Source organism: Trichoplax adhaerens, genomic scaffold, assembly GCF_000150275.1.
Source record: "Trichoplax adhaerens TRIADscaffold_6 genomic scaffold, whole genome shotgun sequence".
In the NCBI taxonomy this organism is placed as follows: domain Eukaryota; kingdom Metazoa; phylum Placozoa; class Uniplacotomia; order Trichoplacea; family Trichoplacidae; genus Trichoplax; species Trichoplax adhaerens.
Window position 1 is genome coordinate 2,406,554 of NW_002060948.1, and position 24,652 is coordinate 2,431,205.

Here is a 24,652-nt window from a genome sequence, read left to right on the forward strand (position 1 = left end):
TTCTATTTTGTTGCAAATGCTGTAATCGTTTTGTTATTATAATCATGCTGTAAAGTAGGTAAATTAATTTCCCCTTAATATAATAAAAGGAATATAGTAATTGCAAGTCTCCTGCAGTTGTTTGATATTGCAATCATGTTATGAAGCAGGTAAGTTAATTTTCTTTCAACCTAATAGGAGGAACATAGTTATTGCAAGTTCAAATTTTAAACTTTATTAATAATTCCACAAATAATTCAACAATCTATAAGGTAGTATGTCTAATAGTGTAATGCCTCAGAACTATATCGGTTGTCATAGATTAGCTATATGGATATTGATATGATGGACGCAAAATTTTTCTAGTTATTAGCATATCACGTATATATAGCATTCGCATTATCTTAACTTAGATCACTTTAACCAAATAATCTTGAACTAATCTTGGTATAGATGAAAAGACATAATCGTCAATCTATAAACAGAAAGACTGGCATATATAATATTTTGTTTTAATACTGTCATATGCTAGTCATTTTGCATTTAGAAGTAACTAATTTGCTACTTAATGTTGGTTCCTAGACATTAATAAGTGAAGAGAGTTAGAAACAAAACATATCATGATTATTTAACTAAAGGAATAGCATACAAATAATTCAACAATTAAACATTTCAATATCGGCTTTAAGTAGTTTGATGGAAGTACTATCAAGAGGTAAATATTAATATTATATCTATATAAGTAATCGTCAAAATTTGATTGCCATATAATGCATCATTTATTTATAAATATAATATTTAGAGATTCTTTGTAATATTAACTTTGGTGGTTGCTTAATTATAATCTTTTTAATCAAGCTTAGAAATTGTATTATGAAATCAGTAGTGTTCTAAACGTTTCCTTTGGGCACGGCAACTTCTCATAGATCACATTTAAAACTTATTGGATTAATAAGTCGACAGGATTTGAATAAACGCAAGTGAATATGACAGCCTCAGTTTTACGGTATTAACAGCTGGTTGGATCTAATATTATTAACATCACCGTAGTAATATTTAAATTAGTAATGGAAATTGGAAATCCCCACAAGTTTGTTAAGGCTAGAAATAAATTCCTTCCTATTACTTTAAAAGCTCACGGTTGATCCATCTCCTAGTATCAGAGTATCGTTTGCTTCATTAAACGATCCTAGAATTCTTCCATATAACTTTTATACTAACTGATTATCTTGAAACGTTGTTAGTTCTAGAATTCAGTGGATTTGAATAGTTTATTATCCATGATCTAAGATTTAGACCTTGTTCAACTATGTCGACGAGAGGAGAATCGAATAGAATATTGAATTGGATAATTTTAATTTTGCCTGTCTAGCCATTTAAACTTCCTGCCTACGGCATCAGCCGATACAAATTTGTCCAATTTGGCCGAGGAAATGATCAGTTTACATACGATAAATATGTATAGTCGAAATCTCATAGTAACAAGTAGAAGTTTAAAGAATGTGATTGAACCAGCAAATTTTACTTTGCCTACACGAAACCTATAACAGACATTTTGCTAAGGCGTTGCTAACATTTATATGTTTCCCTGCAGGTTAGAAAAATCGTCCAATCCGTGTGTATTTCTTTCATTTCTAGATTCTTGATATTTGTTACAAATTACTTTAACTCGAATACTTTCCACTGGATATTGCCTGAGGCAATGTTGTCTATTTATACCTAAACGATGGAAGTGATATTTATTATCCATTGTTAAGATCTTTAAACAGGCAAAATTTATCGATGTATTTAGCCCAGTTATTTCTTCTCCTTTAATCTCATAACGGAGTTATATACTCGTATTACATTAAGCCTGCAGATTATATAAGATTAAGATTAATGAATTCGAATTAAAAAGGTCTAATAAAGTTCTCTATGCATAAAATGTTCTATATCGATAGATATAGTATTTAATAACGACATATGTGATGCACAATTTAAAACTACCACCACGACAAAACCTTACAGATCAGTTAGAATAGGCTTTTTTTTGCCTAATGGACATGTTGATGAAGATTTTGAAAAGCGACTATCAAAACTAGCTTTGGATAGAGACAACTGTGTTGATGATCTTGCTGATTTAATAGTTAATCTTTTGATATCATCACGCATCTTTGTACTAAATAATCCATAAATAATAGGATTAACACAAGAATGCATGTTGATTATAAAACGTAATATAGCAGCTACAAAAACTGCACTTCGATAATCAATACCGATATTGGGGAATAAAACGATGACATAAAATATTTGATAGGGGAAGTAGCAAAGAATAAAGAATACAGCCACTAAAGCAAGCATTTTAATGACTCGTTGCCGATGTGTAGCAGCAGCCTGTAATGTCTGATCTTCTATTAGCTTGTTAAAATGAGTGGCAATTTTGGCATGGCAAACGACTATAAATATTAAAGGGATAACGGATAAAATAACGAATAAACAGATGATATAAGTAGTACGATAGGTGTCTATAGGCCAGTCTTCTTGGCAGTAATCCAAGCCATCAAACTTATTGACTGTTAAATGCATCCACTGAGGTATAACAACGCCAATGCTGATTAACCAAATCAGTAGGATTAACAAATTAATAGTAAATGATGACATACCTTGCCAACGTTTACCAACAAGAGCTCGATAACGATCATAACTAATTAATGCTAATATTAGCATAGATACACGTAACCCTAAATGGCTCAAGCCAAAAGTAAGTTTGCACATCAGCATTCCAAAGATGAAATGGCCCATTAATGTGGAGGCCACATAAAATGGCATAGTAACAGTTATCAGTAAATCAGCCAAGGATAGATTGAGTAACAATTTATATATGTTAGATTTTTGAACTCCTCTATTAATGATTACAGCACATATGATACTATTGCCAATAAGGGAAAGTAAGCAAACAGCTCCATACAAAGCACTTAGAACCATAATAAACACATTAGGCTTGTTATCAATGACCGTCTCAGCCGTTGCGTTCATAGATGGCCATGATGTTGTATAATTTTTAATAGAACCTTCCATGGCTATTTTAAAAATTAATTCAATAAGTAATATTAATAATTTGTGAATTAAAAGTGTATTAATAGCAAGTTCAGTAAAATTCAATAAAGAGCTAGGAAAAAGTACAGTAAATAATATGATAATAGCGTTATTAATATTGATATGATTTTAACTCGAAGTTTTACGCATAAACTTAGTTTAAAAAAATTAAAAAGGATGATAACAGGAATCACAAGAAACATGGAAATTAAGAAATATCCAAAAAATTGAAGCATTAATTCACATCCCACAGTAACATAAATTTATCAATGAAGGATAATCGAGTAAGGTTGAGCAATTTAAGATACAAGAGTTTCAAATAATGAGCATGAGTAATTACCCCTTTATCCTAAATTGACCTGAAGATATGTTGAGTAATAGGTTATATTTAGTTTGAATGAATAAAGAATAGAAAGCTCATTTTGGCAGATGAATAAGTCAATTTCATTCTTTAAACTTCCTATAGACTTGAATCAAGCGTTTTACAGTAAACAACTTTGTTGACAAAAAAATCGACGGATTGATCTGTTAACTATTCATTTCTTTAAAATTAAAAAATGTACTTCTCTTATAGTTTCACTTAATTACAATTATTGTTTTTATTCTTTGGCCAAGATATTCAAAGTCTTTCAAGTTTAGAAAGGTAATAAAGTTCCCATTAGGAAGCTGGATTTAGTATCGTCAAAAATCCAGTTATCAATTACAGTATATCGGATTGATAAGCAACTTATAGTGTAAATAATATGTCATTAAAGTCGTCAGATTACACTTGGATAATCTCTTATCAATAATTCCGCTAATAAAATTTAAAATAGTGAATAAGCAACGGTTCATTAGCTGTCAGTATGCTAGATAACATTATTTCAAACAGGGATCACAAATATAGTTAAAAAAAAGCCCCTACTATTTAGTTATTCTCAACTGTCTAAAACTTCTTTCTAAATTAGATAGGCCGTTAATCTTCATATTTTTACGAAAGATAGTTCAATGCCTAATTAAGCCGATTTATATGGCCACTTTTATGAATTTTTGATCATATCCATATTAAACCCTATCTATTAAGTCTTTCATATTTGAAGTTGGATTTAGTATAGTTAAAAAGCCAGCTATCAATTACAATTTATCAGATTGATAGGCAATTTGTCGTTGTAACAATGTACTGTATCATCAAAGCCAACAGCATGGATAATTTCTAGTCATAATAATCTGCTAATGAAATCCCAAATAGCGGATAGGATTGAGTTTTGAGCTGTTAGTATACTAAATAAAATTATACCAAACAGGGATCACAAGTATAGTTAAAGGTGGTTTTATTATTTAGTAATTCTTTCAACTATCTTAAACTTTCTAAATTAGGTAGGCCATTAATCTTCATGCTTTATTTTTACGAAAGATAATTCAGGGCCTAATTAAGCCGAATATGCGACTGCTTCCATGAATTTTTGATCGTATCAGTATCGAACCTATCATTCAATCAATACAAAAATCTTGGATAATCACAACAGAAATTTAGGAGATCTGCTATACAACATACCGTATCGATAACATTGTTTGCTATTACTATATAAAGAAGGATTGAAGTTTTCTATTCGCAATTATCGCTCTCTGTAAGCAAATAGCGGAGGTTTTCAAAAGTTACGTTAACATCGATGATTAAATTCATACCGTACGCAGAACGTACGGAATCAACAATAGGATTGTATGAAGCACTTGTCAAAAGTGGATCCCCCAATTTTTCTGATGCAATGGTGTGACTTACGGTAACTAAAGTAGTTTATAAATCCATAAGCGATCATTGAAAGGTACTGATCAAGTGTCATGTCTTTAATAAAGGAGAGTAATATTCATATAGAGTCTAACTCTTTCGAAAGGACAAACCCACGAAAAAATTGTATACCAATTAAACCTTACGTTTGTTACAAACTGCCAAGAATCTACGGGCTAATCAGTAATCGATCAATCAATGCAGGAAATGTGGTATGGACAGATAGATTATTCAATTATAATGTCAAATAAAATGCTTGATGATTATCAAATTTAGACCAGATCGGCTGTTGAGATAAAATTCGATCACGAATATTCCAAGTTGTGGAAAATTAGAACTTGATCAGATCTGATATAAAGACTAGCTACGCACAGCTCTACTCTAGCCGAATACAACTACCGAAAGACTTGTAGAAAGAACTGACTGAACAATCTAAAGTTGCCAACTTATATATATTTCGTAGCAGTCATAGCCACAATCAGTATAGCAACATTCTACCTTAATTTACACTTATTCAAATTATTATTAGTAGCAACATTTTACAGCGGACCATCATTCATCCGATATGGAAACAACCGTAGTATTTCCGTAGATATTATTCTTAGCAGTCAAAGTACGGTAAACTAAGTATATCTTAATATATGATTTACAGATCTGTTTTTACCTCTAGCCTTAATAGTAACTGGACATCTTACTATATATATAGTCATCTGTACTATAGCATAGAATCTAGCATTACAGTCGACAGTAGCGAGCTTTCAAGTACGTCTTAAGATAAATATAGAAAGTTACGCTCCCGTACATCTTACTAAACACAGCTAAAAGTCTACAATCACCATAATAATTTTCGTTACAGCTGTTGAGAATAACAATCTAAATAGTCAACATCATTGAAATAAATAATTCAATGATAAAAAAACGTCTGGATGTCATAGAAAGCGAGTTGTAAATAGTAGAATAACAGTAGAAAAGTGTTAACAGTTTATATTTTATCAAAAGAATCCGCAACTGTCTATCAATTAGATTTACCACAATTTGCATTCGATCTAATAGCAATATTACGTACCAGCAAATCATGAAATTCTTTTCTATTAAAGCAAAATTAGATCTTGAGGCAATAGACTAAGTTTAGTATCGACTTAAAGTCAATTTATTTCTGTAGTCTTCACGGTAAAAATATAATCCAAGCGATTGGAAGTTAGGTTTTAAATAATAAATTTTAACAATTAATACCGGTAATAAAATAGATTATCTTTCTTTGTTTTTGTTAATTTTTGACCTCAAAAAGCTGTGACGACCCTTTTTCGAAGAAATCCATTAGTAGTAAATATAGGAAAGTTTAATACAATAGCATTGAAAATTAAAATATTAGTACCAGAATCCCCCAAATACTAACAGTTAGAAACTGTATGAAACATGACTATCATTTCTTCGCATTCGTGTAGCATAATTTGATCAATTTCTGTAATTGAATCCATGAATAATTTACTTTTTATTTTAGATCAGATTGAAAATGAAAAACTTTAAAAATTTTTAGACCATGTAATTAAAAGTCTCTTTTGACACTTTTTCATATAGATAAAATTTAATTTGATCAATTCTATAGTCAAAATTACATGTATTTTGGACCTACCTGCACTAGGTTACATTTTAGACGGACAGTTTTCTAAAATTATTAGGCTATATGAATACAATTAAAATTCTCTCATACTATCACTGCATAAAAATACAACTTAAATTTATTAAATTCTACAACGAAAAATTGCACATACTTCGTGTATCTGTAAGTAGATCGGATTAAAATAAATGATATCTAGAAATTAGGCTACAGCAAGATTTCTCTATTCGGAGTAACCATTGGTGGGACAATTTGTGCTAAAAGCAAAACTCGAATTATTCCCATAAAGGAATTAATCTTTGGTAAAATTAGAATATTACCCGCCGTTAAGATTTGATCCCATAAATTGAATCTAATTACGGCAATAAATGATTGAAAATGATGACGCGTTTAAGTCATTATTCTTTGAATCTATAACATTATCATAAGGAAAAGATTTAAATAAAGTGATGTCACAAAACAGCTTTGCAACAAGATAACGTAATGCACGATCAATAAGTCAGTTCCTTGAACCACGTATCAAGGAACGATATCTGCACTATCAGAAACACTTTTGCTCTACTAGCAGACTACACTAAGACTTAGACGCCTCGTATTTTACATTAAACACTCAGTTTAAGAATCCACTTTAATACACGATATACTGCATTTATATACTCTTCCTCAATAGTTCATGAGTCATAGTTAGTACGATTAACTTTGGAATCGTTCACTGAATTAGATATTAATTTTAGCTACTGCTCTCTTAATGTAGACAACAGTAATTACGACATCTGATTACTAATACAGAATAGTCAGATTACGATATGTCCTATCATGGAACATTTCTACAATAATTTACAATCTATCATAAGTAAGTTACAATCACAATAATTCGAACTGTAAGTAGATGATTTGTATTCCCTATTATAACTATTAATTTCAGTATGTGTATAGGTGTCACTGTCATAAAAAGTCAGTGCTATATTAAAACACAGTATATCCAAATTAGAAGTTAACTAAATAAGGATAGGCTAACAGAATTATCCTAACATAGATATTTCTACTCTAATACAGTGTATAACACCGTCACAAGTGATTTCACTTCAACAGAGATATTTTACTCGTGCAACTTAACATTGGTACACAGAATTCGTATTAAGAATACAAATAGATAGATAAAAATGCTGAATTCTATTCATGAATTATTTATAATAGTATTTGGCAGTAGAAATTGAAAGAGAAATATACTACTTCCTATCTGTAATGAAATCGACGTTAATACGAACTAATATTTTTTTATTCTTTCTGGAGTTTAGTCGAGTTAGCAGTAAAATTTTATCATTTTAACCTTTACATGGCAATTATCACAAATAATAACTACCAAAAATGCTCATTTCAAGACTGAATTTACAATGTTTCCACGCTTTATTTTCTCGCGGTTAACTGTTATAAGGACGATTGTGCTATCTTTGCAAAGATTTTTATATTGTATTTGACTGGCGAAAGTTATTATATACTAATTTACTGTGTCATCATAGCTATACGCGTACAACTACAACCACTAAGATCCCGCAAACGCATTTAAATTATCTTGAATAATGAAGTTGAGTATACGCCAATATTGGCTATAAGTTAGTAGAACTAACTTTTGACCGAAGTCGTATAGTTTAGAATATTATTCACATATGCCAGTGCGGAAACAGATATAAATGTATTACGATAGATGAGTAGTTCATACATTTATAAACATCAAATTAAAAATTATTTTATATTTGAATCTTTTAAGTATCAAAATTGTGTAGTTGCTATACTATCCGATACCATTTCTACAATTTAGGTGACGTAATTTAACTGTACGAATGCTTAAAAGTATGGTTAATCAGTAGGGAAATCAGGATTAACACCACCTATAGCATTATTGTTTGGATTGATATGATCCTAAAATACAGATGATGAATCAGAATTTAATTCTATTAAATTATCTAGAGTCAAAATTCATAATGTGATTTCATATTCTATCGAAATCGGTATTCAATGTCATCATTTTAAATAGATCGTGAAAATTTAATATTAAACCTTCTATTCCATTTTACAAAAAATTAGAATTTATTAATTTTAACCAAAACCCGTACTCAAAGAATAGCTGGCCAAAGTAAATTATAAAATTAACTTGATTTTGTCATAAATATTCAACTCCAGTTACCAGATTACGGTGTTCAACTTTTATTTTTCTTCATAAATCTTTCGCATACTGTCCATATGAGTAATTACGATTTTCTTTTATAGAAACATTTAGTAGATTTATGTGGATATAACCATTGTAAAAGATAAAAAATATCTAGAAATATTCAGTGAAGAGGCTAAGATAATCCTCTGGTTCAATTAACTTATGAATTCGCCCAAACTACTAGCATATACCATGAATGAATTTGATTCTGTCTGCTCAGAAAGAGATAATTCTACAAAATTTAGAGTTCGCATGATTGGTCTGTATCTCTTTTTTAATGTTCAGTTAGGTACCAAATTTACATACCTAGTGTTCCGGTTAATAATCTCTTTCTATAACAATATCAGCGTACGGCAATGTAAGATAATCACTTCAATAATATACGCTATTTCAACAACGATTTATCACTCTAATAACAAAATATTAGTTGCTATTCCTTGATTCGTGTTAGTTTGAATGTGAATACCTCATTACTATTTGCAAAGATTCTTAATCTTCAAATATATAGTTTAGTAAAAAATATCAAAATTTATGTATGGATAAAGTGCTTATAAATATAAACGAAAGCTCATTGTTAAACTTGTAACTATATCAGAGTAATCAAATATCTAACTTCGGTATCGTCATTTTATTAAATCAAGTTTTTAAGATTTAGTTTCTTACCTTCGGCTAAATATAGAAGAGATGTATGTAACTTCAATAAGAACCGTTTTCATTCAGTTTATTTTAATAATTCCAATAGGGTAGCACTCCCGGTGGTGGAAGAATTCAAATTACCAAAATAGTGGAACAAGTAGAAAGACTATCATAGTGGTCAAGATTAAGTTCATATTATAAGACTTCGAAAGCAATTTTTCGTATCAATTTTTATTAACGATTAGGTGAAATTCATACATCGTAATACGATCAAAAGTTTTCTCATCCAATATCAGTTGTTACTTGTATGATGATAATGATACGTAAATCTAAGTGCGGTGTAGTAATTATATGAATTAGCTACAATGTAATTTCAATAGCTTTGCCGACTTTTTTGTTTTTACCTTTTCATTTCATTTCTTATTAACGTGGTCATTTTGTTATTGCCTAAATCATTTCATCTATTCAGCTATTGTCTACTAGATTTTATATAAATATATACTTAGTTAATCTATAGCCGTTGGCATGTAGATAGGATAAAATTCAAGAATAAAAAAATGGATATCAAAACAAAGTTCATTGCGTTTTTTAATTGCAATTTTTATAAAGAATAATACGATACGATAGTAAAGATAATAGCAATTACAGAGAGCTATGAGAATTTATCATTAACAGTGAAAGATTTGGAAAGAGAAGGTGGAGGAGGAATAAAGCTTATAGTAGAAATGATAAAGGTTCAGATTCTGCTTTTACATTAATTTCCACTTTCTATTTATAAGATCATCTATTCAGTTGAGAATAGTTGGGCCACTTCCTTACAAAAATTCCTAAAAAATGAGAATAACACTACTTTTCTTTTCTTTTTGCTCTTTAAGTATTTTTTCTTGAAATTGTATATTATTGAAAGATATGATCAAATACTGTTGAGAGTATTAAATAGAAATATTGTCTAAATATTAGGTGTTTCCCACTTTACGAGATATAATTATTCGTATTCCTATGGAATACCAGTAGTATGTAAGTCGGCTCTTTGCATAATAAAAAAGTAGTGAAATTAAGTATTTATGATTTGGCCCAATTCTGGTCAGCTAAGAAATACTGCTGTTGATCACTTACTATTGTTTACTATTTACACTTTTAGATATAGAGCGGCCAACTTAATTAGTTAGAATACCGCTAAGTTTGCTCATTGCCTCAAAAAGAAGAGATTGTCTTACATTTTACCTCTTATTTAGGCATGCTGACATGTTTTGATTACTATTGTACGTACGAGCCTGAAACAGTCTTGATCTGAATCGACATCTTGACTCTATCATGCGTATAGGTATTTAACGTGTACTATTTTCGCTATTCCGATGGTGCATAGCTCGTACTAAAATGATAATATGAAATCGAAAGCCATTCTCATTTTGTATTAATTTCTACTCATCGTATTCAATTGATTTTCATTCAGTAATTATAATGGAAGAATATATTTTAAATCTTTATCTATTGCTATTATCGATTCTAACACAAAGGCAGTATACACTAATCATATCTTTATAAAAATAATTTATACTTATTAGGGACGCAATTACTCTTTCTTGTTGACTTTTTGTCCTTTCTTCTGATAAAGGAAGGTTCATATGGTAACACCCCTGATTCTATGGCACTAATAAATAATTTTTATTAATTCCACCGATTTAGCACATTTTGCAAGGATAAAATATTCTATAAATAAGTCTGCGACTTTATTTTAGATAAAATTTAAAAAATTTTAAATATCATTCATAAGCTGGTCTACGAAATTTCAAGGATAGTAGTTTTAGTTGTTAATTTTCTTTACTGCTATTTGATGATACAATTCATGGATTTATTGTACGATATTTTTTCAGTTCATTATATCAGCATGTGGGCGCTGATTAAATGTTATTTCATATTAATACTTTTTATTATGCAGTCATTGAAAGTGTTATTAATTTAAAATCACATCAATCAAAAGCACACGAAACAGCTGCCAAAAAATGGATTATTTTCATTAACCATATCATTTACGCAATTAAAGCTACATTAACTGACATAATTAGGATTCTGGTCACAAAGTAAACTAAACTATATGAATAACGTAATAATTATGATTGGGGAGTATCAATTTTAATGATATCTTGTCGTATTAAAAAAGATAATCTCTCCATTAATATCTTCATCTAAGGCTAACATAATTCAAGTAAGAGTTTAGCTAATAATACTGTATATTTATTTGCTTCAAGTTTTTTTAAACAGTTTCGATAAAAATGATTTATTTTTGCATTGCAAATAGATTCATAACAGCGCACTTTTCTTTCTTGCTTTGTTATAATGAAATCGATGTTTGACATTTTCCAGATTGTAAGTAACCTCTACAAATCTATTTAGAATATATTCGCAATTATGCATCAAGATAATGTTACCAGTTGCATAATTAATCATAAAGAGTGCTTTATCTTATCTCAAAATCAGTATCATATAAAAATCAATTAGCGTGAATTTTCGATATCGCTGTAGTAAAGATCTATCATTGTAATACCTATTGCAATAAATGAAACGTCGTCTTCGTTTTAACTTTGTTTAATTTGTAAAAATATAATTTTTGATCAATATGTGATCGTTATCATGCGGAATGAATAGAACAAACAATTGTAAATTATTAGGTGTCATATACTGTTATTTAACGCACTACCAAGCATTCCTATCGTTATTTACTATGATCAACGCCAAATTCAATCTTTATAAAAGTCTTATCACGAAAAATTGACGATAATCCCGTGAAATAGTTACATCAATAGCAATTTCATGAAGAATATTATAATTAATTACCATCTAGAAGAAACATCTAACCTGACCTTATTTCCTATTAATTAGCATAGCGATATTGCTACACTTAAAGGTAAATTTATATTTCAAACCACTGTTATTTCTATACTTTAATCAGCATTTCTGCTTTATATAAGAAATGCCTCATTATATAATTGACAAAACCAATTCAAAGTATCGCTTTACCATTTCATTCAAATAATATATAATATGAATTCAATTTAGCACTATACCGTACTTGTTAGCAAGCTTTCATCGCACTAAAAAATAGAAACTCTAATTAATAATACATTACAAAGATGAAAAGAAACATCTAAAATTTGAATGTAATGCTACCTTGTAGTTATACTCAACGATACTCGTATATATGCCAAACTTATTTATATTTAAAATCGCAAACATGTAATGAGATATAGTTTAATATTAGACGTTAATATGTAAATATTACAGCGGTGTATTAATCATTATAAGAATTTAATTTATCATAATTGTTATGCTATTACTGTCATAGAATGGCTAGATCTGGATATCTCAAAATGAATAGCAGCACAAAGATTAATTTTGACTCACTGAAATCAGGCCTTGAATTCCTATAAAATTCGTCACTGTGCAATAGTAAAAGCGCAGATATACTTTATGCGATACTTTCATTCTGTGTATTTACGGTCATGCTCTTTATTTAGATTTATCCTTTGTTTCGTTGTCTTTCTAATATCCTATTATATTATCAGTAGCTTGTTTTCTGATGTAGTTCAAATTTCCAGTTATTGTATAGCTGCTATTTCTGTACTTACTTTATATAGGTCCTATAAGGTGAGGGCTATTCAGTAGTCTTAGTTGTATCCACTCATACTCCAGGAAGAGTTATAATGTTTATTTATAGCAAGCCCGTATTCATCAATATGATCTCTGTAAAGATATATGACTAATAGGCTCATAATAGCGATTATGACCGAGTAAGCATAGTTCTGAAAAAATTGGATTAGTAATAATACCAGTGTTTCCTCCATTGTGAACACACTTCAGCCAGCATGTATACCGTCCTTCGTTGAGCATTGGAGGAGAATACCAGCACCCTTTATGAATTATCACAAAATATCTAAATCATAATTTTACCGAATAATATATTACTAACAATCGTCATATAGATTTCGCTTTGATCATAATATCTCTCAACTACAGCCGCAGTGCGGCTATAGTTACTTTTATATCGTTTCAGGAGCTCGATAATTAAGCAATAGGTACAGTACATAAATAATGTATTCGGTAAGTTTAAATAGCATCGCTACAATGAATTGTAAGAGAGTAAATGCTATTCATTGACAAAAACAAACATGTTAAAAGTGCTAATGTATTTTTCTTTATTGAATATTATTATTAAGATCTATCTCAATTCATAAAAACATGCTATTTCCACTAACACCGGCTATGAATAAAATCAAAGAATTAAAGTTACTTTTACTTTAATTACGAAATATAGGTTTCCTTTCTTTAAACTATGAATGTACTACCTCTATAAATTATTGTTTAATAAAACGTTATATTTGGTAATGATCAACTTCTATCGAGTTATCCTTATATCTCCACTACGATTACGGAGAAAGAATTTCTATAGGGATAGCTACGTTGATTCCGTAAGCCAGCATATTTTCCATTTTCTATGGATGTATTTTAAGATATCTGTAATTAAAAAATAACCAAAATTTTGCAAGAGCATCGAGTAAGTATTATAGTCGATCGGCTTTATACCACTATTGCCTTTTATTGCAATGTGATACACTGTAATATCGAGATTACAGTAGAAACATCTATGTTAGAATAATTTTATTGATTTACTGTTATAGGAAGAGTTTCTAATTTAGATATGTGATATTTAAATATAGCACTAGCTTTTATGGTGATATATACTATACAGCCTACTGAAATTAGTAGTTTAATTAGGTGATCGAGAATAATCTTCTTACAATTCAAATCACTATGTTTGTAATTTACTTATGATAGATTATAGATTATCGTAGAAATGTTCCGTGATAGGACTGTGATATATACCGATCACGAAATTCCAAATTTTAGAAAAATAAGGGCTTTATTGAATCTTATACAGAGATTAACTACACACAGCTCTACTCTAGCCGAATACTACTACTAACTGAATAATCTAAAGTTGCATGCTTTTATACTTTTCGTAGCATTCGCAGCTACAATCCGCATGGCAACCTTTTACCTTATTTTACACATAGTAAAATTATTCTTAGTAACACTATTCTACTTCGGACCGTCATTAATCCGATATGGATACGACTACAGTATTTACGTAGACATTATTCACACCAGCCAAAGTACATTACAATGAATTAACCTTATCCTAAAAAAATGATTTACAGTTCTATTTTTACCTATAACCTTATTAGTAACTTAACACCTTACTGTATATAGTCATCTATACTCTAGCATAGAATTTATACCACTACAGTCTATAGTTATGGCTACCAAATATCTCTTAGGATAAATATAGAAGTTACGCTGCCGTACATTATACTAAACATGGCTAACAGTCTACAATCACAATACTAAGTTACATTACAAGGACATATTGTAATCTGACAATTTTGTATTAGTCATTCGATGTCTATGTTCGTAAATACTGTTATCTTCATTAGGAAGTAGCAGATAAAATTAGCTTTTGATTTATTATCAGGTTTCAACATTAGTATTACTAACTAGGACGTCTTTGCTATTGTAAAAGAGTATATAAATGCGATAAATCGTATAATAAAGTTAGTTCCTATGATTAATGTTTAACGTAAGATAGGAGGCGTCCAAGTCATTTTGTAGTCTACTAGTATAGGAAAAGTGTTTCTAAAAGAGTAGATACTGTTCACTGATACGTGGTTCCGGGAATCGACTGATTGATCGTGCATTACGTTATCTTGTTGCAAAGCTGTTTTGTAACACCTTAATAAACAGAATCAAGCAATAAAATAAGATTGACTTTGGCTTTTATTACAATATTAATTTACTGCTGAGAATAGATTAGTGAACTCTACGCTAAGATAATTTTAACAACTTAACCTTTATTGGATAACTTCAAATTTAGATACGTTGAAGATCAAATTACCTTGACTTATTGTATCTATTATCAGACAGTAGAATTAAGGTCAACAATCATACGTGATAGGTGAAATTATACTGATCGCAGTTCAAACCATTTTAGTTGTAACTATATTACAGCAGATTGCATAGAATCATGTGAATACATATTTTAATCAGAATATCTTGTATTAGTCAATGGTCATCTATAATGTATCTGTACATAACTTCTACCTTTAATTAGATGATTAAAAGTAAATGTGCTATCTGATTTTATTCGAAGGTTACGGATACAATTTATAAGATACTAGAAATAAATAGTAGAAAAGAATATAAGTACAAACGCGGTATATCATACAATAAAGAAAGTTCTTAAAATTAGCGTTTAATGTAAACCACGAGTCACCTAAGTCTTTGTGTTGTCCGCAAGTAAAGGAAAACTTATTCTAGATAGCACACATATTCGACTCTGATACGTGGTTTAAGGTTCGACTTATAGAATGTAAATTGTGCTAACTTATTGCAAAGCTATTTGTAAAGCCATGCTATAGAAGCAGTGACCTTAAAAGACGAAAGTATGATGTGTGTCAAAACAAATCATACCTGATAGGAAGTAAATAATATTGTAGAAATTACTCTGCAATGGCTAGAGGTGATGGTGGATTTTCAATAGGTAAAATTATACGCGTATTTTCAATCTAATTGTGTGCTATGATAAAAGTTTTATGCTTTGCTCTAGTACCCACAAATTTGAAGTGATGTTATCAATACCATTAGTTTCACTTTCCGTTGGTCTCTTCCATATATCTTTGACTACAGTTAATCGAATTAAAATATTTCCATAGGATATCCATGAAGAATTACAATGCTTTTTAAATTCTATAAAATCCTAATTGAACCGAATTGGTATACGAAAAACTTTAAGCATTCATTCTTCTATTTGTGTAAAAAAATATCAGACTTATCAACTGCTGGTTAATAACATAATAACTAGTTCAATTACCCGGTTAAAAATATTCAAATGTTTTATTATTTAAGCAGGCTATAAATAAGCGGTAACTTGAGTTTAGTGACGGCAGGGTAGTAAGTAAATCAAATTTGGATAGATATTCATAGCAGAAATTGTTATCAATAAGTCAAAAGAAAATAGTTTTCTTGATTTATAGTTCAAGAAATTAAAATCGATGCAGTGAAAGATTACATTAATACCATCTAATGTAGAACAGCACAACGGTCATAAATGTTTTCATTTGTTTGCATATAAAAAAGCCGTTTAATTATCAGAGATTTGCATTTGAACAATTCACTTTTTAATTTCACCGGATAGTATTGCTTGCGAGAAAAATTTCACTTACATACATGAATTTAGTAAAATTTACAACGTGTTATTCTCGAAAACCGGTAGCAAAACGATTGAAGCAGAGAAAATTTTCTCAATTTTCAAGAAAATTAGACTCGGATTTGCTTATGGAATTAACAGTCAGCCAAGTATGTCTAAACACAAAAGCTTGGAACATTTGGAAATGTGGGTAAGTATTTCTATGGTAATTATATTGCTAGAAATAACATTAAGCATGATAATAATTCGGTTGAATAGAATTTACTAAATACAACAAAGGATGCAGCGGAACACAACTATTCCGGCACAATAAAATTCAATAACGTAAATTATCAATACCTATCGTCAATATACGTACGTATTTATCCAATTTATTTATTATTGATATGCTCTTACATTTTGCAGTTTATCCAGAAAAGTTTTAAATTCTTCATTTTGCATACTTATGATATTTATACTTATCATATACGATTACAGTATGAATGCATGGTCGGTGACAAGCAAAATACCTCTTTCCTCAAGTACACGATATCTTTAGTTCAATTAATGCTAAGACTTGTCAAATATTTAATTTATAACAAGTATCAATATTTTATAGAAAAATCAGGTAAGATACACCAGAATCATACATCTATTTCTTTTAAATTTTACCTCAAGGCGACACTCTAGATGACATCTGGATGGCTGGTGTGGGAGTCGCTCGCAGCCCTCCACAAAAGTTGAATAGTGTTAGTTCTGGTACATTTCAGATAAGCATAGGTATTTACCGTATGTTGGAGGTCAGAAGAATCAATAACGATAAATGTCAACGTTGAAGCATAGCTGATAATCTTGCTCCAATTATCTGAGATTTTAGAACCTTTCGCACGCTATAAATCTAGCACTATGCAACTTATAATGGTCTAACGCTACGCTACGCTTAATTAATAAAAATAATGATTGTAAATGTTAGCTGATTTGATAAACTGTGTAATTACACTATGCGTACTATGCACAGAAAAGGTCGTAGCTGGCAGCCATGTAAAGCTCTGCTTTTGAGTATTGTACCAGTGTGATTCTTAACGCCTGATCAGAGTACTCCAAAAGAATAAATGGCTGCGTTTTGAATAAGTGATATGGAATTGTGTTGTAGAGTTCAAAGTTGATTATACGATTTATCTTTACTGTTTCAACCGCGCTTATGGAGGGAAGAAAAGTGGATTCTTTGACGGATGGACGCTTATTAAATGATGGTTTAGAGGTAAAATTCGATGCGGACCTTTGTCGCATTCGAGAATTGTTCTACTGCAATAACTCCGATTTGAGTTGGCGGATCGCGAATCTAAGGAGTTAAAACCCATTCACTACACATTTATAAGGTACTAATTATCACGGTGATAATACATTCCACTTCGTAATTGGAGGTAAGATATCTAAACTTGAGCAACAAAAATAAAGCTAGCTATAACACTTATAAAAAGTTAGTTAGTGAGAAATTACCAATCTTGACAGACCGATTTTAATAGTTTCTGGCCAAATATATGCTTTATGACATAAGGCCAGGTACTGCAGGTCTAAATCCTCTACTGTAGATTAATTGAATTGTTTACGTGATCATTTACTATATCAGAAGAGGTTTAATGAAATTCTTTGTAGCCAAGATTACGTTCAGAGGGACGTAAAGCGAGATTATCCCGATAATAAATTAAAAAATAGTTTCCATGACGACAATAACCTCTCGAAGAAGTCAATTAAAAGGTACTTCGATCCTGATTGAAAATTTTGGTGCTCCAGATCAAAGCACGACTAATCAGGTACACCTGTAAGTGGCTAGACAACAACTTTCATTTCTCAAATAGACTATGCATATACCCCTTTATATTAATATGTGTTTGTATCATTATTATATAATCAAGCTCAATATCAATGAAAAGATAGAGAAGACCTATAGTAGCGTCATCAGAAAAACGTGATTTTATTCTTGGAAATAAACTTATTTTGCCGCAATATAAACAGCTGCTGCATTGCCATTGATCCAATTACTTGTTTGATGATTAAAATCAACCAGAATGTAGTATGGAAATGTAAGGATGCCTTGTGATATTGTGACAGTGTTGTATACTGTATTAGAGTAGAAATATCTATGTTAGGATAATTCTGTTAGCCTATCCTTATTTAGTTAACTTCTAATTTGGATATACTGTGTTTTAATATAGCACTGACTTTTTATGACAGTGACACATATACACATACTGAAAATAATAGTTATAATAGGGAATACAAATCATCTACTTACAGTTCGAATCATTGTGATTGTAACTTACTTATGATAGATTGTAAATTATCGTGGAAATGTTCCGTGATAGGACATATCGTAATCTGACTATTCTGTATTAGTAATCAGATGTCTATGTTCGTAATTACTGTTGTCTACATTAAGAGAGCAGTAGCTAAAATTAATATCTACTGTAATTCAGTGAACGATTCCAAAGTTAATCGTACTAACTATGACTCATGAGCTATTAAGGAAGAGTATATAAATGCAGTATATCGTGTATTAAAGTGGATTCTTAAACTGAGTGTTTAATGTAAAATACGAGGCGTCTAAGTCTTTGTGTAGTCTGCTAGTAGAGCAAAAGTGTTTGTGATAGTGCAGATATCGTTCCTTGATACGTGGTTCAAGGAATTGACTTATTGATCGTACATTACGTTATCTTGTTGCAAAGCATGTTTGTGACAGATGTGCATTAGTTAGTCTATTCCTCCCTCAATCACCCTACATTTTTAAAAGCATCACCAATTTCTATGTTTTGTAATATAATCTTATTCTATTTGCTAAACTTTATCAAAAAAGAGATATCTAGCTACAATATCAATTCAAGCTTTGATCAATATAGAATAAGCTGCACTATTTAAGTGATAGATGATTCGTTCGTAGAACGAGTGGTATAGCTAGTACCGGGTAAACATAAAGATAATTTGACGATTATGACCGGCGATCAAAAATTTAGACTAACATTTCGCATGTATCTGAGCAGATTATAATTAATTGAAGGCATAGATACTAGAACATGATAAGCTGTAGCCCTTTAATGCACTAGTAGATTCAAACAGAAATTCGTACTGAGGTACTCCATTACTGTGATGCTAAGTTGGATCGTCAAATGAATTCTGCTCTTTGTTAACCTAAACTGAAATTTAATGCGATGATCAACCCAAGCGATGAAATACTTATGTAAACAGTAATCGGATAGCTAAAGTGTTCATTCAGAGATGGGACGGTAGAAGTCTAACATTGAAACTTCCCCAAGCAAGCGCTGGTAGATTAAATCTGAAATTTGGTACATATGTATAATTGTGAACACCTACTGCAGCTACTTTGGGAGTGAATAATTAGAATTCCTTTATGATTTCCCTGCGGACAATAGAATACGAAATAAAATTATTGCGCAAGCTGGAAAATGGAATTGATTTGGTCCATCTTATTAACGTCTTGAGTAACTCCGGTATAGTAAATCTCGCTATTCGCTTTTTGCAACATACGAGTACTTGTCATAAACTGTAATAATCAAAGTAACAGCAAATAATGTTATTTATCATGTCAGAGTTCGATATTGGAGGGTTTTGCTATAATCTCATCTTAGAAAAAGTTGTATATGTATTGCATTAGTTGAACAGGTAAAGCTATATATCCCTAACGTAAAGAAATTCTGAAATTCAGTAGTAGCTTCGTTTAGTTTTCTTACATTAAACGGTATAATTTAATAACAATTCCAATCTTAAAAGTCATTTTGTTTTTTTACCGCCTTAAATTATTAGTCCAACTTGTTTTTATACCTGAGACACCAAAAACTTTTTATCATGCAAGGTGCCTTCCGTCTAGTCACATATTGCCCCAAACACAATTACTTACTGAATATTTTATGAATGCCATTTAATCACTAAGTTATTATTTTAGGTGTAGATGAAATGAAATCCCAGTAGGAGTAATTTTTTTTCTAAGTTGTACTGTATAAGTAAGTAGTCAAAATAACTGATTTAAGTTGTGAAGTTAATTTACTCAATCTTTACAGATCAATTTTAATATTAAGATTCGTTCGATTCAAGAGCTAACCCGTGAATAATGGTGTTAAAGACTTGCAAAAAATTTAATCATAATCGTGATGAGAGTGTCTGAACTGTTGATTTTATATCAAAAGTTATCAATCAGAAATAAGACAGAATCATCTAATTTTGTTAGAATTTCTTTTGGGATTAAGAAAGTAATTCATGACGGAACTCTCTATTATGTCACTACGAAAGAAAATCGTACAATGGATCAAGACTAAAATGAAGTTTATAACCGGTACAGGATGTTTTTATTGACTATTTTGCAAGACAAATGAAATAAGGAGAATAAGATCATGGAATTTTAATCATCTTTTCATGGCATATATTATTCGCTCAATAAAGCTGAAACGACTTAAATTGCTCATGATGTCGATACATAAAATAGAAACAATCTGAAAGGCTGATAAAGGTAAATTGTGATACTACAATTTAGTGATGCACCTTTAAAAGCATGTGATCACCAATTTGACAGTATCGAAAGTGATTGTGACTACGTTTAAATAAGGATAATAGTATTCAATAATCTGAAATTTTAATTTAATGCCATAATAGACTGTTTACTAGATTACCAACGCTTCTAATTATCAATAAATTTCTTAAGAAATCTCTTTAATTTATGGCAATTCGGTCTATATAATAATGAAGAACTTCAAGGAATAATTGTGAAATCAGGTACGTGAGCCGAATGTTTTTCTTAAATGCCTTACATTGTCTATTTTATAGCTCTACATACAAATGATAACGGCCTCATATTGTAAAATTGCAATTATTATGGCGGCATTTCCAAGGAAGGCTACCATTCTATGCAGTCGCAATCTACATTGAAATTATAATGTTCATTATTTGACTTTTATATTTCAAAAGCAATTATATATGATATGCAATGTAACATAAGTAAACAACCGTAATAATAAATTATATATATAATAAACTATGTCATGTCAGCAAACAGCCGCAATAATAATTTCCAAGGCCTACTGAATTATTTGCGTAAGGCCACTGGATATATTACTGTAGGTTAGTACTAAACTTATAAGACATTAATTTAAAGACATAAGGAGAGTATATAACTTTCTGATTTGTTAGAAATAAAATGAACTTCTCCTTAAACGGAATTTCATTTTAGAGTTTAGAGAAAAGAAAAAATTTCACGGAGAGAGAATGTTACTGCCTGCATTTTCAATTCGCTTTTAAGCAATGCTGTCCTAACAAATGTATGTTGCTTAATAAATCAATTAAAGACTTATTTAGATGACAGAAATTGTAAAGTAACTGTAGTAAAATATTATTTATCTATAAAATCTGAAAATTACCCCAAAAGCGGATCACAGGAGTTCACTACCATCAAATAAATCGAAGTTGAAGACTTATTAACATTTTCTTGAAAGCCTTCGATAAATTTCGACATTGCTAAAGCAAAAGTTGTAGTAATGTCTTTATAAGATTATTTGATTCAGGTGATCTTGAATTGTAGCCATAAAATATGGATGCGACTTGAGGTCAAAAGATATAACAACTTAATATTCAGAATTTACAATCTTTGTACTTAGCCAAAGAATATGATTACAGCTGCATCGCTCAGTTGGTGACCTGATGAAATATGTATAACTTAATTCATAGCAGAATCTAAATATTTTGGAGTTCCATATTGGAAAACCTTACGACATAATTTTTTAGTATTTTTATAACTCTTTCTTTCGTAAGTTAGTAAATACCAGATATTCGAGGTATTAGAATTTTTAATGCAAGTGATGCGATCGATATTTTCTTCAAGGTTTAACAAACACCTTGTTTTGATGCTGAAGATCATCTATGGAAGAGTCAATGCGCTTTCCTGATCCTAGAATAGACTATAGAGATAAAATATTATAGTATGCTTTAAGTATAGTTCAAGATTAGAATTGAAAAGAGATTGTTTTCATTAGAAATATTAGCCAGATTTAATTTCCAAAATTTACGAGAATGCGCGAAGAGTAGGCAGAACCAGAACCGTACGAGTTAATATCAGATCATAAGACACGGTTAAAATATCATTGTAAACTCTTTAAGAAACTGATCTTTGGTAGGAGATATAATTAAGTAATGGATGTTTCCAGTTAAGGATATCTACCTTCATAGCTGAAGATACTACTTTAGCTTCAAAATTGATTGCATAATTGCCAAAGATGTCATTACGCTAGCGGAGTCTTCAATACCATAAAATTGCTGGTCACAAATAATTAACAATTAATTATCTCGTAGAATTTAAATTAAATTTCTCAATAGTATATAGCAGTGGATTAATTTTCTGGTAGTCATGGTTTCTACTTTTGTAACCATTACGTTCGCGATATTAGATAAAAAGTAGCTTTTACCTTCATAGGCTAATAACAACTAAGAAAACGAAATGTCTTTCAATCGTGAGGTAAATAAATTTAGGCAGTTATTCTGTCTTTAACTTTTACCGAGAACAGACATAGTAGTCGAATGTCTGAATATGCTAGCCATGTCCTTCCTCATTTTTTTGTTCAATAAGCCATAAATGATCGGGTTCCACATGACATGAGAATAACCCAACCACGTAGTAATATAATATGCAGTGTAAACTGTTATTGTTGGCCCATCAATAACATTTAATGATAACAACAGTTGTAAAGTATAAGTTGGAAGTAGTGTCCAAAAAAAGGCCATGGTAACGGTAAATAGCATAATGTATACTTGTTGGTAACTTCGAGGTGGTGATTTTGATGGTGGGGTGTTACTAGACAGCCTCCTTCTGGTACGCCATAGTTTTTGAACGATCAGTGAGTGCAAAATGACGATCACCAAAAACGGTGAGAGGAAAAAGAGCCCGATTAATGACACCGTGTAAGCCAGCTCATTAATACGAAATTCTGGCAAATAGTACTCTCGACAGATGTAACCAATATTTTCATAAAATTCAACCCTTAAGCCGATAACTTGTGGAATAACAGCTACACATGAAATAAACCATAACACAAGTAATACAATTACAGCCACTTTTCGTTGAAGTTGGTTAGCAGCGTAATAAACTGCATAATAACGATCGAATGCAACAATCACTAAAGTTAGCGACGATATTGCTATGCCACAATTTCTGACAGAAAAAACCAATTTACACATTACATCACCAAATATAAAGATACCCAAGACATCTGTTGTCACTGCAAATGGAATACTAATGGTAATAAGTAAGTCTGAGATAGCTAAATTTAGGAGAAAGATATTGGTGCATTTGGTGCTAGATTTGTTGTAAAGAACTGCCAAGCAGACCATAATATTACCCACTAAGGATACCATAAATATGATAGCAGCGATAGTAATGAGAATAATCCGGACAGTATGAGATGGGCCAAGATCGATCAAGGTAGTCGAACTATTATTATCCATGGTAAAGTAAATACTAGTATAGCACGTAGAAAAAACTTCTTAATATGTTGGTGTCAATCTATTTGTCGAAAAGTAACAAGAAAATGAACCGTTAGCAATTATGATATCAGTCTTATAAGGTTTGAAATATGTATTAAAATCGCTAGTATCTTAATTCAAAATGATAAAACGTCGTTATGGTCATTGTTTAAGATTCAATAGGTCCAGTCGACATTTGCTGACAAAAACAACATAGCAACTGTTTAAGCATTTCAATGAGTAACAGTATGTATTGCTACGCTAGCATAAGTGAATGATAAAAGTTAGTCAAACTTACAGATTGTCACCTGGTGCCAAGAATATAAACATCATGCCATAAACAAAAGTCAAAACTTTTCAATACATTGGCAAATTCAATACAGAATTAAATAATTGGCATGAGATTTTCAATCACAGCTATTAATACGCGATTAAAACACTGTGGTATGTAGCCTTTACGAATGATAATGAAAATGAAAAATTGGATAATATTTTAATAGAATAATGATAATATCTAAATAGGGAATTCAATTAAACTACGCCCAGTATTTACCATATTAGAAACTTAAGCGATAGCTATCGTTTATCTATTGTGATGATAACTTTAGGAAT

The 24,652-nt window shown here is 30.5% G+C and overlaps 3 protein-coding genes across 3 annotated transcripts; 1 reads left to right on the forward strand and 2 right to left on the reverse strand.

The window, feature by feature from the left end:
* Nucleotides 1–1,776: 1,776 nt before the first annotated feature.
* Nucleotides 1,777–3,036, reverse strand: TRIADDRAFT_57363 (uncharacterized protein; the record flags this gene model as incomplete). Its single annotated transcript, XM_002113648.1, has 2 exons — nucleotides 1,777–1,831; nucleotides 1,985–3,036. 2 exons carry the CDS (start codon nucleotides 3,034–3,036, stop codon nucleotides 1,777–1,779), a joined length of 1,107 nt encoding a protein of 368 aa, XP_002113684.1.
* A 13,658-nt stretch (nucleotides 3,037–16,694) lies between these two features.
* On the forward strand, nucleotides 16,695–18,299 carry TRIADDRAFT_57364 (uncharacterized protein; the record flags this gene model as incomplete). Its single annotated transcript, XM_002113290.1, has 5 exons — nucleotides 16,695–16,733; nucleotides 17,021–17,150; nucleotides 17,201–17,322; nucleotides 17,676–17,783; nucleotides 18,153–18,299. The coding sequence occupies 5 exons, from the start codon at nucleotides 16,695–16,697 to the stop codon at nucleotides 18,297–18,299; spliced, it is 546 nt and encodes a 181-aa protein (XP_002113326.1).
* A 4,102-nt stretch (nucleotides 18,300–22,401) lies between these two features.
* Nucleotides 22,402–24,022, reverse strand: TRIADDRAFT_57365 (uncharacterized protein; the record flags this gene model as incomplete). The annotated part of the gene is made up of 2 exons (XM_002113649.1): nucleotides 22,402–22,472; nucleotides 23,077–24,022. 2 exons carry the CDS (start codon nucleotides 24,020–24,022, stop codon nucleotides 22,402–22,404), a joined length of 1,017 nt encoding a protein of 338 aa, XP_002113685.1.
* Between the last annotated feature and the right edge of the window lie 630 nt (nucleotides 24,023–24,652).